This window comes from Hylobates moloch, unplaced genomic scaffold, assembly GCF_009828535.3.
Source record: "Hylobates moloch isolate HMO894 unplaced genomic scaffold, HMol_V3 SCAFFOLD_5, whole genome shotgun sequence".
NCBI classification, from domain to species: domain Eukaryota; kingdom Metazoa; phylum Chordata; class Mammalia; order Primates; family Hylobatidae; genus Hylobates; species Hylobates moloch.
In genome coordinates, this window is record NW_026652280.1 from 101,003,752 (window position 1) to 101,019,648 (window position 15,897).

Genomic DNA, 15,897 nt, shown 5'->3' on the forward strand with positions numbered 1-15,897 from the left:
GGGTTTCCCTATGTTGCCCAGGCTGGTCTCAATTGATCCTCTCCGCTCAGCTTCCCAAAGTGTTGAGATTACAGGTGCGAGCCACTGTGACTGGCCCCAGATTTGCCCCTCTTAACCAAAGCACTAAAAGCTTTTGTTGTTGTGATCGGGTCTTACTCTGTCGCCCAGGCTGGAATGCAGTGGTGTGATCATAGACCACTGCAGCCTCGAACTCCAGCCTCCAGGGATCCTCCTGTTTTAGCCTCCTGAATAGCTGAGACTACAGATGTGGGCCACCATGCTCAGCTAATTTATTTATTTGTTTTTTGAGATGGAGTCTCGCTCTGTCACCCAGGCTGGAGTGCAGCAGCACAATCTCAGCTCACTGCAACCTCCGCCTCCTGGGTTCAAGTGATCCTCCCGCCTCAGCCTCCTAAGTAGCTAGGATTACCAGTGTGCACCACCCCACGCAGCTAATTTTTGTATTTTTAGTAGAGTTGGGGTTTCACCACGTTGGCCAGGCTGGTCTCGAACTCCTGACGTCAAGTGATCCGCCCACCTTGGCCTCCCAAAGTGTTGGGATTACAAGTGTGAACCACAGTGCCCGGCCTGCTTGAACTCTTGACCTCAAGTGATCCACCCGCCTCAGCCTCCCAAAGTGCTGGGATTATAGGTGTGAGCAACGATGCCCAGCCTGCTCAGCTAATTTTTTAAAAATATTTTGCAGGGCACAGTGGCTCACGCCTGTAATCCTAGCACTTTGGGAGGCTGAGGCAGGCGGATCACGAGGTCAAGAAATAGAGACCAGCCTGGCCAACATGGTGAAACCCTGTCTCTACTAAAAATACAAAAATTAGCTGGGCGTGGTAGCACGCGCCTGTAGTCCCAGCTACTCGGGAGGCTGAGGCAGGAGAATCACTTGAACCCGGGAGGCAGAGGTTGCAGAGCTGAGATCGCGCCACTGCACTCCAGCCTGGGCGACAAAGCGAGTCCATCTCAAAAATATATATATATACATATATATATATATTTTTAGAAATAGGATCTTGCTATGTTGCCTCAGCCTTCTAGGCTCAAGTAATCCTCCTATCTCAGCCTCCCAAGTAGCTAGGATGATAGGTGCAGTCTAACACACCTGGGTAAAAACTTTTATAATGAGAAAAAGAAGCCTGGGCAACATGGCAAAACTCCGTCTCTACAAAAAAAAAAAAAAAATAATAATAATAATAATAATAATAAAAGGAAAAAAACGAGAAAAAAAATTAGCTAGGCATGGTGGTGTATGCCTGTAGTCCCAGCTACTCAGGAGGCTGAGGTGGGAGGACCAAGCCCAGGTCGAGGCTACAGTGAGCCAACATCGCCCCCCCACACTCCAGCCCGTGTGACAGAATGAGACCCTGCCTCAAAAAGAAAAAAGAAAAAGACCTAGTAACGTTTGTGCCAGGTGTATTTTCTCTAACACACATAACGATTTTTTTTTTTGAGATGGAATTTCGTTCTTGTTGGCCAAACTGGAGTGCAATGGCATGATCACGGCTCACTGCAACCTCCACCTCCTGAGTTCCAGCAATTCTCCTACTTTAGCCTCCCAAGTAGCTGGGATTACAAACATGTGCCACCACAACTGCCTAATTTTTGTACTTTTAGTAGAGATGGGGTTTCACCATATTGGTCAGGCTAATCTCGAACTCCTGACTTCACGTGATCCATCCGCCTTGGCCTCCCAAAGTGCTGGGATTACAGGTGTGAGCCACCACGCCCAGCCACATAACAACTTTTTAAGGCCAGTAAAGTAAGGAAAATTTACCCATGTACTTCCTCGGTTACCTCATGAACTCTCCAGTCAGTGATCCCACACTCAGGGAAGCAGTTAACCCCTACTTCCACACCCACACCCTTTTTTTGGGAATCTGATATACCTTCTCTAGAAATTTTCCTGAAATTATTTCTAGTTATCTCCTCAGTAAGAAAAATCATTTTTCTTTTTCTTTTTTTTTTTTTTGAGATGGAGTTTCGCTCTTGTCACCCACATTGGAGTGCAGTGGCTTGATGTCGGCTCACTGCAACCTCTGCCTACCAGGTTCAAGCAATTCTCCTGCCCCAGCCTGGGATTACAGGCACCCGCCACCATGCCCAGCTAATTTTTGTATATTTAGTTTTTTATTTTGTTTCACCACGTTGGCCAGGCTGGTCTCGAACTCCTGACCTCAGGTTATCTGCCTGTCTCAGCCTCCCAAAGTGCTGGGATTACAGGTGTGAGCCAACGAGCCCATCCTCTTTTTTTTTTTTTTTTCTTGCTTAAGAAAGAAAAATCATTTTCTACTTGTGGCTGACCCTTACTTATGAAATCAGGTTTTAGATGTAGAATAAAAAATTAAGGAATAAGGAGAAGATAGAGGACCAAGATAATTTCGGAAGTGTTGGATGGTTCTAGAAACTGAAATAGGCTTGACAAAACCAAGACAAAGAATTAACATAAATAAAGGTTTTATTGGTCAGTTTGGGTGAGTGACAAACTGACATGCCCCCAATTCACTATTCCACATATCCAAGCCCCTGAGGTGGCAAGAGGAGAAGCTAAGCTTATTAATGGTGGGCAATGGGTGAGAGGTGGAAAGGACTTGAAGGCCTCTGAGGGTTAACAAGGCTACCGGGACCGGAACCAACGTCCTAGGAATAAGTCCAGGATGGAGAAGGCATCATCCAGGGCTGGAGGTCTTGGTGATTCTGGATCTAAGGAAGAAAGTCATACACATAAATAGGCTAAATGAAAGAGACTAGGCAGAAGCAAAGGACAAGGGTAGAAGAGTAAGATTTCCCTTCCCCAAGGAATCTTGAGATGAACCCCTTTGTCTTTTAACTTACCACCCCTAGGACTGCTATCTGCTTCGTGTCGGGTTACTGTAGTCTCTGTCCGGCCCTCACTGTCCACCACAGTCCGGCGCTCCTCCACTATCTACAAAGAGAAGTTCCCACCATATTCCTAACGTCACTAAAGGTTATGCTCAGCAGTTTCTTTACACAGATCCCTGTTTCAGGGCATTCGTTCCCTGGCCATAATTTCCTTTACCTCTTTCTTTCAACTCACCCCATCTGGTTTAGTGATCGTGGTCACAGAGATGCTCTTGAAATAAGATTTGGACTGGGGCTGTAGAACCGGGCCAAGACCCTCCTGGGAAACCTGGGAATCAAGATCTGGAAGAGCAGAGAGATGAAGAAGCAGGAGAGAAAGAGTCCAAAGGAAAAAAGGAGACAAGTGTACAGGAAGAAACTTCAGGGAGGTAGAACAGACAGAACTTCAGAAGAGTAACAAAAGGCTGGTAAACTTCCCCTTCCTCCAGACTTACCATTGTCCTCTCTGGTTCTAGGATGGGGGTCCATAGGCCATACATCATCAAACTGCAAAAGAAACCATAGTAAGTGAAAAGACACCTTCCAATCTGAAACTTGAAAGGTCATAGACCTCCAACTACTCCCCAGCTCCAAAACCCCCTTCCGCAGGAGGGATAATTCCATTCAGAATAGCTTTATTTACACACTCCTTCCTAGCTGTTTTATGTATCCTTCTACCAGAAAGACTTCCTGAACTGATATATTCCTATCCTCTGTACACAATCCTGCCTTATCCAAGAATTATCTAGACCAGTGGTGTTTTGTTTGTTTTTTTTTAAAGAAACAGAACACCCATCTCCCCCCAAAGAAAATCCCACAAGCTTAATATAGAAAACAGAAAACACTAAATGGAGGGCTTAGGATTCCAACCCAAGGCTATCAGATTCAAACAAGAATTGCCATCTTTGGCCAGGCATGATGGCTCACACTTGTAATTCCAGCACTTTGGGAGGCCAAGGTGGCTGGATCACCTGAGGAGCTCGAAAGCAGCCTGGCCAACATGGTGAAACACCGTCTCTACTAAAAACACAAAAATTAGCTGGGCGTTTGGCAGGTAACTGTAATCCCAGCTACTCAGGAGGCTGAGGCAGGAGAATCACCTGAACCTGGGAATTGGAGGGTGCAGTGAGCTGAGATTGTGCCACTGCACTACAGCCTGGGCAACAGAGCAAGGCTGGGTCTCAAACAATTTTTGAGATGGAGTCTCCACCTCCTGGGTTCAACCAATTCTCCTGCCTCAGCCTCCTGAGTAGCTGGGATTACAGGCACCCGCCACCATGCCCGGCTAATTTTTTGTATTTTTAGTAGAGACCGGGTTTCACCATGTTGACCAGGCTGGTCTCGAACTCCTGATCTCAGATGATCTGACCACCTCGGCCTCCCAAAGTGCTGGGATTACAGGTGTGAGCCACCGCGCCCGGCCAGTCTTTGCACTTTATTAGTGGTCTCTCGCAAGCTCTCACTTCAGGACCAGATGGGATACTCACCCTATGAAATGGTCTCTGGGAGCCCCAGTCTGGTGCTGGTTTGGGGGATTCACTTCTTGCATCACTCTCCAAGACCCCCCCAAAGATCCTGGGCTGGTGACTATCTGGATACTTAAGCATTGAGTCCCGAAGTGTCTGTCCCTCCCGTAGTCTCTCACCAGGTGTCTCTGACTCAGGACCTGGAAGTTCTGCAGAAAGGTGGCAGGTGTTTGCTGGGATGGGAAAGGACTTGGACTCTGTTAATCTCCCTGAAATCATCAGTCTTCTCACACTTCCCATCCCCCAGCTACTCCCTGCAGGCTCTTTATTTCACCCACCAACCCACTAGAAACCACAAGTTGCCCCTCAGGGAAAGCCACACACCAGGAGGATGGGAAGGCAAGGTCCAGGCCCCCATATCGCTGAAGATGCTATTGAAATCTCGTACTAGGTCATCAAAGCCGAAGTTATCGTGGAAACGTATCCCTCCTCCTGGGCTGAAGCTGAAGCCGAAGCCAAATTCCTCAGGGGGGTGCTGAGGACTATGGAACCTTGGGTTCCCACGGCCCCATGAGCCCCCTTCTTCCTCTTCTTCCTCATCATCATCTTCATCTCGAGTCATCCCTCCAAAAAAGGGATCTCTGTGGCTGAGAGTGGAGGCAGATTGGCCACCAATATTTCAGCACGATTTAAGCCATAAAATCAACTCATGGGTGGCAAAGTGGGACAAGAGCAAGGGGTCTGGGAAGCTGGGGAGAGGGTCGGAGGACTGGCTGCCACATCAAAACATTAATACAATGGCTGACAGTTCGGTTTTTTTTGTTTTTGTTTTTATCAAAGTCAGACCTCAGCTCGCAGCTCCCTTCATACACCTTCCCCCAGTTTTTCTTCAGTGTGCCCCAGTCCCTCCCCTCTCTCCCAAGGTCCTGCTCACTTGCTCACTGTCCTATTCCCCAGACCCCCATTGTCTTCCCCGCCCGGGTCCCTGTTGCATCATCCCAGGTTGGAGAAAGCCTTAGTTTGCTGTTTCTCCTCTTAATGACCGCCTTGGTTACTATGGCGGGGTGAGTGTTCAATGTGGCGACTTCTGTCCTCTCTGCAGGAGTTGAAGGAGTGGGAGAGAGGATGTTTTTCCAAAAATAAGACGTAGGGGTCAAGCTCCCCTCAGACGACCCCCACCCTTGTCCGAGCCGGACCTACTCTCACCTCCGAGGTCCAGGAAAGCCGAAAAAGCCCCGGAAGAGATCAAAGAGGCTCATTCCCGTACTGGGACGCGAACCTTTGAACCCCTCCAGTGGTCCATTCGCAGAAGGGGGAAACCTGCGCAGCCCTGTGGGAAATTGAGCGAGGCTTCAGCCCACGCTACCGGAAAGCAAGCCCGCGATCCTGACACTGTCGTAAACGACGGTAAGCTGGACGTGAAATGGAGGCGGGACCGAAGGTCTTCCTCAAATTTGAAAGGCTTTATCTTTACCCCCTTTCAGAGACCAGTTTCCGTGACGGGAGTGGGCGTGACGCAGTTTGTTTCCTAGACCGCCTTCCGCCTAAATCTATTCTATCTGCAGACCAACTCAGTCCGAAAAGCGATTTCGAGGGTTTGACTCTGGATGGCACCTGGATAAAGCCGCCAGAGGGCAGCCCAGCCGCACAAATGCACCGGCTTGAGGGCGTCCCTCAACCTCCCCACCCGCGGGGCTGGCCAGCCTCACAGCAGAAGCCACTTCGTCTCTTACTCGGGCGTTCTTTTTGACTGACCCTGGGCGATGTCTGCTGTTAGAGGGATGAACAAAATGCTTTTCCAAGCTCCCTCTAGTATTGAATTCCCCAGAGAAGAAGATCAAGACATAAGAGACGCATGGACTTAACTTCCTCCACCTCTAGCTACTAGGGAGTTTGTTATAACCATATAGGATTCTTTTTTTCTAAGCAGGCTCCGCAACCAGCAAGACAAAAGGATTTTTAAGAAAGCAAGGGAAGGGAAGCTAGTTGAGCCCTGAGAAGGAACAAATTGGGGGCTATAAAGAAGTATCCGTTTGGTATCTTTTTTTTTTTTTTGAGACAAAGTTTTCTCTCATGTTTCCCAGGCTGGAGTGCAGTGGAACCATGTCGGCTCACTGCAACCTTCGCCTCCCAGGTTCTCTCCTGTCTCAGCCTCCTGAGTAGCTGGGATTACAGTCATGCGCCTCCACGCCCGGCTACTTTTGTATTTTTTGTAGAGACGGGGTTTCACCATGTTGACCAGGCTGGTCTCGAACTCCTGACCTCAGGTGATCCGCCCACCTCGGCCTCCCAAAGCGCCTGTCCTCATTCCTTAAGTGTTTTGTTCAAAACCTCTCCAAGACCTGTCTCTCCCTGTACCCCATCCCCAAGCCAGACCTTGCTCTAGATTCTTTTTCAAAGAATTGGGTATAGCTATGTCACAGAAAAGCATCCAAGAAGCAACTACTACAGCAGTCCATTCCTAGGGGGAATGGGCCCCAAGGTTTTGTTTTTTTATTTCGTTTTAGGGGTACAGGTGGTGTTTGGTTACATGGATGAGTTCTTTAGTGATTTCTGCGACTTTAGTGCACCCATCATCACCCAAGCAGTGTACACTGTACCCAATATGTAGTCTTTCATCCCTCACCCCACTCCGAGATTTAGTTCTGCCAGACGATACATGTTGCCTTCACTTTTTAGTTTATTTGCCTGGACCCATCTAAGTCATACTTAAAACTCTATAAAGCCATTTTTTTTTTCTTTGAAATGGTCTCAGCTCCTTCTTGATCCTCTCCATTTTCCACCCAATCTCCTCTATCCCTCTCCCTTTACTGCCTGAAATCGGCTGTAGATGTAGCAGTTTCTGGAGGAAATGAAGATTTGTGGTGGTTCTTTCCAGTCACCAGGTTGATCAGGGGTGAGGGGAAGGAAATCCCCTCAAGGACAAGATACTACCACATTAAGGTCAGGAGTTCTTAAAGGGCGAAGATTTCATTTTATTCCACTGCCTTCAGGGGCCTGCTAGAGGAGGCCCAGTTGGTACAGTAATACTTATTCACCAAGCTGGTCATCGACGAAATTGAGGATGTCCTAGACGGAGCAAGAATAGGCAGAGGCTGAAGGTAGAGGTTTTCTTTTTATATATACAAGACACATTAATCCATTAAATTTGAGGACACAGTACAAAAAAAAAAAAAAAAAAACCACTTCAACTAATTCATCTGACAATGCTGTTCATATTCATGACGCCATTTTTTTGTTTGTTGTTGTTGTTTTCCTAATAATAAAGAAGGAGACTTAGGGCTGTTGGGCTGATATATATTTGGGGGTCCCACCTCCCCACCTCACCCGTACACCACCAGGGTGAACAGGAAGAAGCAAAGGAAGTGCAGGGCCCATAGCAAAGTTTCATAATCTTGAATGCAAGAGGGGAGAAGGAATGGAAGGGGGAAAAAAAAGGAGAAAATACAAATCCTATAATACATACAACAGTGTGGGGATGGTATAGGAATGGGACAGACATGAAGCTGAGGCATGGGGTGGGCCGCTGGGGGTGGGGGGCAGCGGAAACCCCCCACATTCCTTTCTCTTTGATGCTGTTTCCATAGTTTCCAGGCTGAGAAGCCCTCTCAGAAGATGGGACCGGGAGAAGAGGGTCAGGGCCTCAGTTGGCCCCCCAGCTGTAGCTGTTGTAGGCAGACTTGTTGGTCTGGGGCTTCTGCGGGATGGAGCTGGTCTGGCTACGTTGCCCGCTGCCCGTCTGCAGGGGAATGGGAGGATCATGAGGAGGAAAAAGGTGTCTAGTTAGTGGTACAAATTTGTAACATCTTCAGGTGGAGATGTGCAAACTGTCTTGCTCTCCCATTCCCCTCACTACTATTAGAACCATAGAAAATTTGGTCTGCATAGCTGCTAAAGCCCCTTTCTTACAAGCAGGAAGGCATTTTTGACTTTTAAATAGGGAAAAGATGAAGAGGGCAAGATACCTTTAGAGATAAGGTAGTGAGTTAGTTCTACTCATTTTCAATTCTACATTCTTGTACTACCCCCTCTCTCCCCTGCTCTTGGAGATGGGTGATCACAAGGCCATTTCATTTCCATTGATCCCCATTAATGCCTCAGTTTGGAAAGCTGTCTTTGAGGAAGAAAGCCCTTATTCTAGCTCCAGCCACCTATAATGGAGCTCTCAAGAGGCCACTTGCATCGCCCCACAGATCCCCACCCCTACCACACATCACATCCGTGAGCCCATTTCAGGCAGGTACGAGAGGCAGTCTCAGGCCTCAGGCTCCAGATGCTGCCCCAAGAATCTTTTCCATTCTGGTAACCGAATGTTTTCCACAGTTGGGGAAGGGTACAAAGATAAAGAGGGTGTTGGGGAGGGGAGGAGGAGAGAGGAAAGGGAGGCCAGAGAGCTCAGCAAGGTGTTTGTGTTTGTGTATCCCGATTTGTGACCGCGCAGTCTTTTCAAGTTCCCTGAGGCTGTGAAGGTGAAATGGGGACTGAAAAGGAGTGGGTTCAAGCATATGATCATTCAATTTCATTACCTGCTCCTCCTGCTGGCGCTGGCAACAGAGAATCATCTGCAAATATGGTAGCTGAGGCAGAACCAGGATATATGGAAAATAAAGGGACAAACTTTGACAATAGAACTCCACCATTAGAAGGGAAAGCTAAAATGTCAGGGAAGAGGGAAGGCTGGGAGAGGAAAGAGGGAAGGTGTGACCCAGGTCTGATGGGATGAGGACAACTGTGGCACAGGAGGAGAAGGGCACCAAAGGAATTGGGCAAAAAAGGTTTCAATCTGGCCCCTTCTCTGAGATTTCCTTTGCCGGCCGCTTGTGTTATGTGCGCTTGTGTCTGTATGTGCTGTGTGCCCATGACTGGCGCTGGGGAGGGATTGGGTGAAGGTGGTGGTGAGGAAGGGTAAGAAAAGGAAAGGGAAGGCAGTTTTAAGGGATAGGAAGGAAGAGGAAGGGAAAGGAGAGAAGGGGAAGGGCTATTACCTGGCCATCCTGCTGCAGGTGATGGTGAAGGATCTGAGAATGCGGCTGCTGATGGGGGGTCAGAATGTGCATAAAGGGGGCAGGTGGGTAGGCAGCAGCTGTGGCCGGATTGATGGGGCCCCCACTTCCTAGGGCTGAAGGCAAGTTGAAGGAAGCAGCAGGAGTACCGGAATGAAAACCTTGTTTCTCAAAGGACTGCTATCCAGGAGGCCAGGAGGAGACAGAGTAAAAGGGATCAGCAAACTAATCTTGGGATTTTTCCTGAGCTCAAGCTCCCCGACCCTCAGAAAGCAGCATGGTGTCACAGAAGGCACAGTACACTTGAAGTCACATATTCAGGTCTCAGTCTCAGCTCTGCTCTTATTTAATAACTGTGTGAACCTGGGCAAACTACTCAATCTCTTAGCCTCAGTTTCCTCAGATATAAAACAAGGATGCTACAAACCTGTTGTAAAGACCAAATAGGCTGGGCACGGTGGCTCACACCTGTAATCCCAGCACTTTGGGAGGCCAAGATGGGCAGATCACACAAGGTCAGGAGTTCAAGACCAGCCTGGCCAATATGGTGAAACCCTGTCTCTACTAAAAATACAAAAATTAGCCGGGCGTGGTGGCGGGCACCTGTAATCCCAGCTACTTGGGAGTCTAAGGCAGGAGAATCACTTGAACCTGGGAGGTGGAGGTTGCAGTGAATCAAGACTGTGCCACTGCACTCCAGCCTGTGAGACAGAGGGAGACTCCATCTCAAGAAAAAAAAAAAAAAAAAAAAAAGGCTGGGCGCAGTAGCCCACGCCTGTAATCCCAGCATTTTGGGAGGCCAAGGCAGGGATCACCTGAGGTCAGGAGTTTGAGACCAGCCTGACCAACATGGAGAAACCCCGTCTCTACTAAAAACACAAAATTACCCGGGCATGGTGGCACATGCCTGTAATCCCGGCTACTCAGGAGGCTGAGGCAGGAGAATCGCTTGAACCCTAGAGGCAGAGGTTATGGTGAGCCCAGATCGCACCACTGCACTCCAGCCTGGGCAACAAGAACGAAACTCTGTCTCAAAACAAAAACAAAAACAAAAAAGACCAAATAAGAGGATGAAATGTGGAAGCACTTTGTAAAACTGAATGTCATATTTGAACATCACGAAATTTGAACTTAGAACTCCAGGCTGGGCATGGTGGCTCACATCTGTAATCCCAGCACTTCTGGGAGGCTAAGGCGGGTGGATTGCTTGAGCCCAGGAGTTTGAGACGAGCCTGGGCAACATGGCAAAACCCTGTATCTACCAAAAAACAAAGATACAAAATAGAAAACAAACAAAAAACAAAAATACAAAAATTAGCCAGGCCTGGTGGTGCACACCTATAGTCCCATAGTCCCAGCTACTCAGAAGGCTGAGATTCCACCACTGCACTCCAGCCTGGGTGACTTCTTGAGACTGTATCAAAAAAAAAAAAAAAAAAAAAAAAAAAAAGCAATACCAATAGTGTCCCCACCCCTTCCAATATTCCTTACAAAAATAATAATAACTCCGCCGGGTGCAGTGGCTCACGCCTGTAATCCCAGCACTTTGGGAGGCCGAGGTGGGTGGATCATGATGTCAGGAGTTCGAGACCAGCCTAGCCAAGATGGTGAAACCCCGTCTCTACTAAAAAATACAAAAATTAGCAGGCGCGGTGGCAGGCACCTGTAATCCCAGCTACTCGGGAGGCTGAGGCAGGAGAATCGCTTGAACCCAGGAGGCAGAGTTTGCAGTGAGCCGAGATCGCACCACTGCACTCTAGCCTGGGCGACAAGGCAAGACTCCATCTCAAAAAAAAAACCTCGTTGGATATTTCAAAAGAAATAAACACATATTGAGATATTTGAAGTGTTGAAGGTCTTGTGCATGAAGTGCCCCCCCCAGACCCCCAGTGCTTTATAGCAAACTTTAAGTATTTATGGTGATGGGGGATAAAAGCAACATAACAAACCTGTGGATCACTCAAATGCTTCATTAGTTACTAGGTCGTCTCCTTTCCCACTCCCACTGTTGTAGATTTACTCAAAGAATGGAATGAACTAGTTTCCTGTGACTCTTATACTTATTCTCTTGAAAAGTTATGAAAAAGATTGGGAGTAGGTAGGAAAAGGGGCCAGGAGAGTTGCACAGTAAATCACATGACACATTAAACAATTTGTCACACGTTACCTTCCTATTACATTTCTCTTGTTTTTTTTCTCAGAGGGCTAAATTTTAACTTCTTAGAGGAAGTGAAGTCTAGAGAAGACCTTTCATTTAGAAAAAGTAGGATGGGTTTCCTGCCACCTCTCCTAGGGTTCTTCTTGTCCACTGTATTTCTACCATTGCAACTCCACCTCCTCTATGTCTATCTCTTTTCCACTTCTGTCCAGAGCCAGGCACCTACCTGGGTTTTGGAGTACACAGAACCCGAGATATCTGGCACGCCCGTGTTACTGGAGGTGACTGAAACACCTGGGGGAGGAGGAAACAGACAGGAGGATTAGCTCAGCTAGCTACCTGGCCCTTATTCCTGAGACGAGGTGGTATCTGTAGCCTTTCTAGCTATACCAATGCAAGGGAATTTTGGTCGGTTTTCCAGCTTCAAGTTAGTCCTGAGAGGTAAGAGTTCATGAAACAAAAGCTCCCTAAGGGTTATTTGGCCCTTCCCAGGTGTGTGTTGAGTATACGTGAGAGAGAGTGAGGTAAGTTGTTTTTTGGTCGGCAAGGGAATATGACCAAACTTCACTAGCATATACTGTTTTCAAAACACTTCTGTGCCAAAGTCTAGCAGGAATATAATAAGCTTTTAATTTTAACGTCCATTTCAAATCAATCCACCCAAACGCCACTCAGTTTTATTCCTGGAGACTGGGGCAGTCTGGCCCTCTCTCTTCCTGAAGTAACATTGCTGGGCTCAAAATCCATGCCTCCACTGCATAAGTACTAGAGGAGCAGTCCACTTTAATCCCCAAGGGCACTCTCATTCTCAGAGCCTCAGCTCAATTAGTCCAGCTTCTTTAGTCTTGGAGCATCTAGGCTAAATCTTTAAACTTAAGATGTAAAGGCCTGGCATCAAGATCAATTTCCATGTACACACAATTTAAGCCTAAGTGTAGTGGGGTGGGGAGGGATAGGTAGACAGGAGTAGGCCATCTCCTATAGCCTAGGTGGAACACAAAAACCACATGTCATTTTCAGTATGCAACTTCAGCTTCTCCGTAAGATAAGAGCTCTCATACCCCAACTCTCACATTTCCTGTTGAAAAAAACTCCCCACTAACCACTACAACTTTAAAGAAACCAGAGTAGTAAAACATGTCATTTTAATTTATACTCCTCAAACAAATAAATACTCATACTATATTTCATCACCTGGGGTATAAGGCATTGGGTCAAGAAGATAGGAAAAGCCACGAAATAAATAACCTAACATCTTTTATACTTTCCATTTTTAAACAAAGACTTGAAGTAAGCAATTTAACTAGGAATATAAAGCATGATTTTAAAAAGATATATTAGTTTTTATAAAAATAAAATGAAGCTTCAGAAAAACTTTGCCTTTCTGTCTATGCCCTTGGATTGGATCCTTCCCATCAGAGGTACACATTTCCTTCTCCTCTGCTGTCAGAACACTGATGGAAAAGTGTTTTAGAAGCACTGTACTAGAGTGGCCAAATCACAAATAAGGAATCCTCCATTCACCCACAATTCAAACTCTAGAACCCAAATCCTCCCAATGCCTCAGACAAAGGCAGCCTTCCAAAGTTAAGCCCACCTTGAACAGTCACTTTTGAAGTGGTATCTTAATCTGGAAAACCTTCCCAACATCCTAAGTCCAGATAGTTCCTGGGAGGGGCAAACACTAACTAGGAAAAATAACGCAACTACAGAAAACCAAGCAAGAGAAAATACTTCCTCATCTCCAAAGCATCAACTGTCCAAAGACACTGAAGTAAAAGAAGGGAACAATACAGGAGTATCTTAAGGGGCTAATGGGGTATTTTTTCCGTTCCCTTTTCAAACCCAAGGTGCCCATCTGGCAAATCACTGGGTAACAGGCATAACTTTTAAGAACAGGAAGTTCAGTTATGGAAAAGGCTTAATAAGCTAGTGAGTTCGTGTGGAAGGGTTGAGAGTAAAGGTGGAATAAACAGGATATAAGTAGAACATTTTTAAGTCAAACCAAAAGAGACAAATTATCTTTACTGCAAAGGCAAAAAAAATAAAAAATAGCATACTTGGTCACCTTCTGCAGTGAGGCTAGGCTGCCTATATTGGATGGAGGAAATGACTAACTGGATTCTCAAGCTGGGTGGTAGGGAGGAATTCAGCTCCAGTGTGCCCCTACCTGATCTCATTCTTTCCAGAGTTTAGGCTAAAAACAGCTTCTAGTCCAGAGGCCTTATCTTAGATACGAGGTTGAAGGGACTGGGAATGCAGGAACCATAATACTCTGTAGTAGCCATAATAATCTCAATTACAGTATTAGAGACCTAGAAAATAATGGGTACTGATTTCACTACCCCTCACCAGTTATTAGAAAGATCTTCAGACTAGAGTTCTCTTGCTTTCCTTCCAACATCAACACCCCCTACTTATCCCCAAACAGTGTCAATACCAGTATCACGTGGGCAGCAGGGTAGAGACACATGAACATCTCTCCCACCATGGCAGCCCCTGGGAAAGGTGGTCACACTCCACAGAGCAAAATTACTCCAAAGGGCTGGGAACAAATACAAGGAAAGCTGAATACTTTGGTTTCTAATTAACCCAGGGTGGTGATCTCACTGTCCACGTTAACTTTATAAACAAAGGGCTAATATTGTATGCTAGTTGGACTGGGAGGGAATTAGAATTTCCATAGTCAAGGAGACGTCTGACCAAACCGCTCCCGCACATCCTTAGCTTATGCCCACAAATGCAAAACTGATAATCCACGATCTCTGAAAAGCCATCAAGGGACTAAGAACAATGTTCCAGGATAGCACAGTCTCCACAGAGCCTGAGTCATCAACTAGCTTATCACTAATGACTTTATCAGATCTTAGCCACTTGGCCTTTAGGAACCAGATAGATGTGGGAATTAAGCCTTGAAAGATACTTCTCTAACAGCTCTGAACACTATCTCTTTTGCCTTTCACCATGACATGACACTCCAAACTTTTTTGTCCTTTCCCCCACTGCTTATGTAAGAGGCAAAGGAAAGATCTAAATGGAAAAATGAAGCAACATAAGCATGGAGAATCAGGTATTTCTACAAATAGTTTCCTTTACCAACTAATCAACAGGCAGGAAACTGAGGCTGTTTCCCCTCCCCCCACCTTCATAAAACCACCATACTGAAAAATTAATAGTTCTTTGGCTATGCTGGGGTTTGATTAAAAAGGCCACCCTCCACCCTTCATCCACAGCACAGCATTGGTTCCTAGTGTCCAGAAAGACATGCACGGAAAGAACGCCAGAGTTAGCTAAAGAAATACCACAGTTTATTGAAGACTACAAATATTTTTGTTACAAGTTGAAACTACATGCCTTCCAGAAATCAAAAGCAACAGCAGGTGTGTGCATTGATGTTTCGAAGGTGCTGCACCGCTTGAACTTGAAATGGGTAAGACAGGGTCAGACACATGGGGGAGAGGGAAATGGGGGAGGGGCAAGTTCAAAAGCCCAGAAGGTATCCACCAACTCATTTCCCCAAGCCACGCAGGCCATGGCCTCAGCTCAGCAGGCTCTCCTCAGTGGTCTGGTTTCTGAAACAAGACTTCAGTGCAAATTTATACACACACACAAAACATAGCCCCCAGCCTTGGGCCAAATTAGCTCTCAGCCGTCCAGAAATGCTTGTAAGGGGGTGGATATTTTCTTCCTAAAAGGAATCAAATACATAAAAATAAATGAATGGAATGACAAAAGCCCTTTGTGGGGTTGGGAACTGGGGGTTCTCAAGGGCTGATATAATACCTTTCTGAATTCTGAAGGGAGGCAAGAAGCTGGGATTTCTAGAATCAGGTATGCCAATTCTCTTATATTATCCATCACCTACCTCTTAAAATTCGTGAACCTGGTCCAACTAAGACTTCAACCTAATGTCCTGAGAATGGGGCCACCACTCCAAGTCAAGAAGCTTATAATCCTCCCCACCAAGATTTAGGGTGAACCTTGCTCGATGACAGGGGTGGCCACAAGGAGTCTATGTATTAAATCTCAATGGGGCTTCACAGGATTTGTTTAATTTAACTCATGACCCACTCTAACTCATACAGCACAGTTCAAAGTTCCACCTGGCTATCAGTTCCTAGCCCTTACTGCCTTCTGTGCTCTACCCAATTATTGAAAACTGTGGGCAACTGACCCACCCAGAGCCCACATAAGGGTGAAGAACACATGCTGCTCTATCCAAATCACCATGAAACTGTAACTGAGCTGACAGCTTTGAAGGACAACCCCCATCTCCAACCCTAAGCAATCACAGAAACCTGCTCCTCCCCTATTCATCTACAAGTCGCTGAAAAAGTACAATTATATTATTCAAAGATTCCTTCTCGCTCCCTGTCCTCCAAAAGTAGAGCACAGATGT

General features: G+C 46.5%; 2 protein-coding genes across 32 annotated transcripts in view; both read right to left on the reverse strand.

The window, feature by feature from the left end:
* Positions 1-2,449: 2,449 nt before the first annotated feature.
* Positions 2,450-5,702, reverse strand: HAX1 (HCLS1 associated protein X-1). 2 transcript variants are annotated; one of them, XM_032154476.2, is made up of 7 exons: positions 5,544-5,702; positions 4,722-4,840; positions 4,359-4,546; positions 3,327-3,378; positions 3,068-3,174; positions 2,845-2,935; positions 2,450-2,712 (listed from the first exon to the last, which is right to left on the reverse strand). In XM_032154476.2, exons 1-7 carry the CDS (start codon positions 5,594-5,596, stop codon positions 2,627-2,629), a joined length of 696 nt encoding a protein of 231 aa, XP_032010367.1. In that variant the 5' UTR covers positions 5,597-5,702; the 3' UTR covers positions 2,450-2,626. The 2 variants fall into 2 exon arrangements, with proteins under 2 accessions (XP_032010367.1, XP_032010366.1); XM_032154475.2 differs by having other exon boundaries at positions 4,722-4,984.
* Positions 5,703-7,297: 1,595 nt separating this feature from the next.
* The window catches only part of UBAP2L (ubiquitin associated protein 2 like), a 51,020-nt gene continuing 42,420 nt past the window's right edge, over positions 7,298-15,897 (reverse strand). For 5 of the 30 annotated variants that reach the window (XM_058439248.1, XM_058439247.1, XM_032154471.2 and 2 more), the window contains exon 25: positions 14,790-15,186. In XM_058439248.1, coding sequence (XP_058295231.1) covers positions 15,137-15,186 — 50 coding nt within the window. In that variant the 3' untranslated portion in view covers positions 14,790-15,136. Of the gene's footprint in view, positions 7,407-7,433; positions 8,077-8,863; positions 8,915-9,322; positions 9,521-11,724; positions 11,793-14,789; positions 15,187-15,897 lie in introns of those variants that run through there. The other 25 variants (XM_032154462.2, XM_032154466.2, XM_032154467.2 and 22 more) reach the window with 10 other exon arrangements.

What these genes read in the sequence shown, in the direction of transcription:
- HAX1 (XM_032154475.2), bottom strand. Translation starts at nt 5,596, where the DNA reads ATGAGCCTCTTTGATCTCTTCCGGGGCTTTTTCGGCTTTCCTGGACCT. An exon ending in CCCAGAGACCATTTCATAGG is followed by an intron (nt 3,379 to 4,358) that starts GTGAGTATCCCA and finishes TTTCTTTTGCAG; the next exon opens with TTTGATGATGTATGGCCTAT. An exon ending in AGATAGCAGTCCTAGGGGTG is followed by an intron (nt 2,713 to 2,844) that starts GTAAGTTAAAAG and finishes TTTCTTCCTTAG; the next exon opens with ATCCAGAATCACCAAGACCT.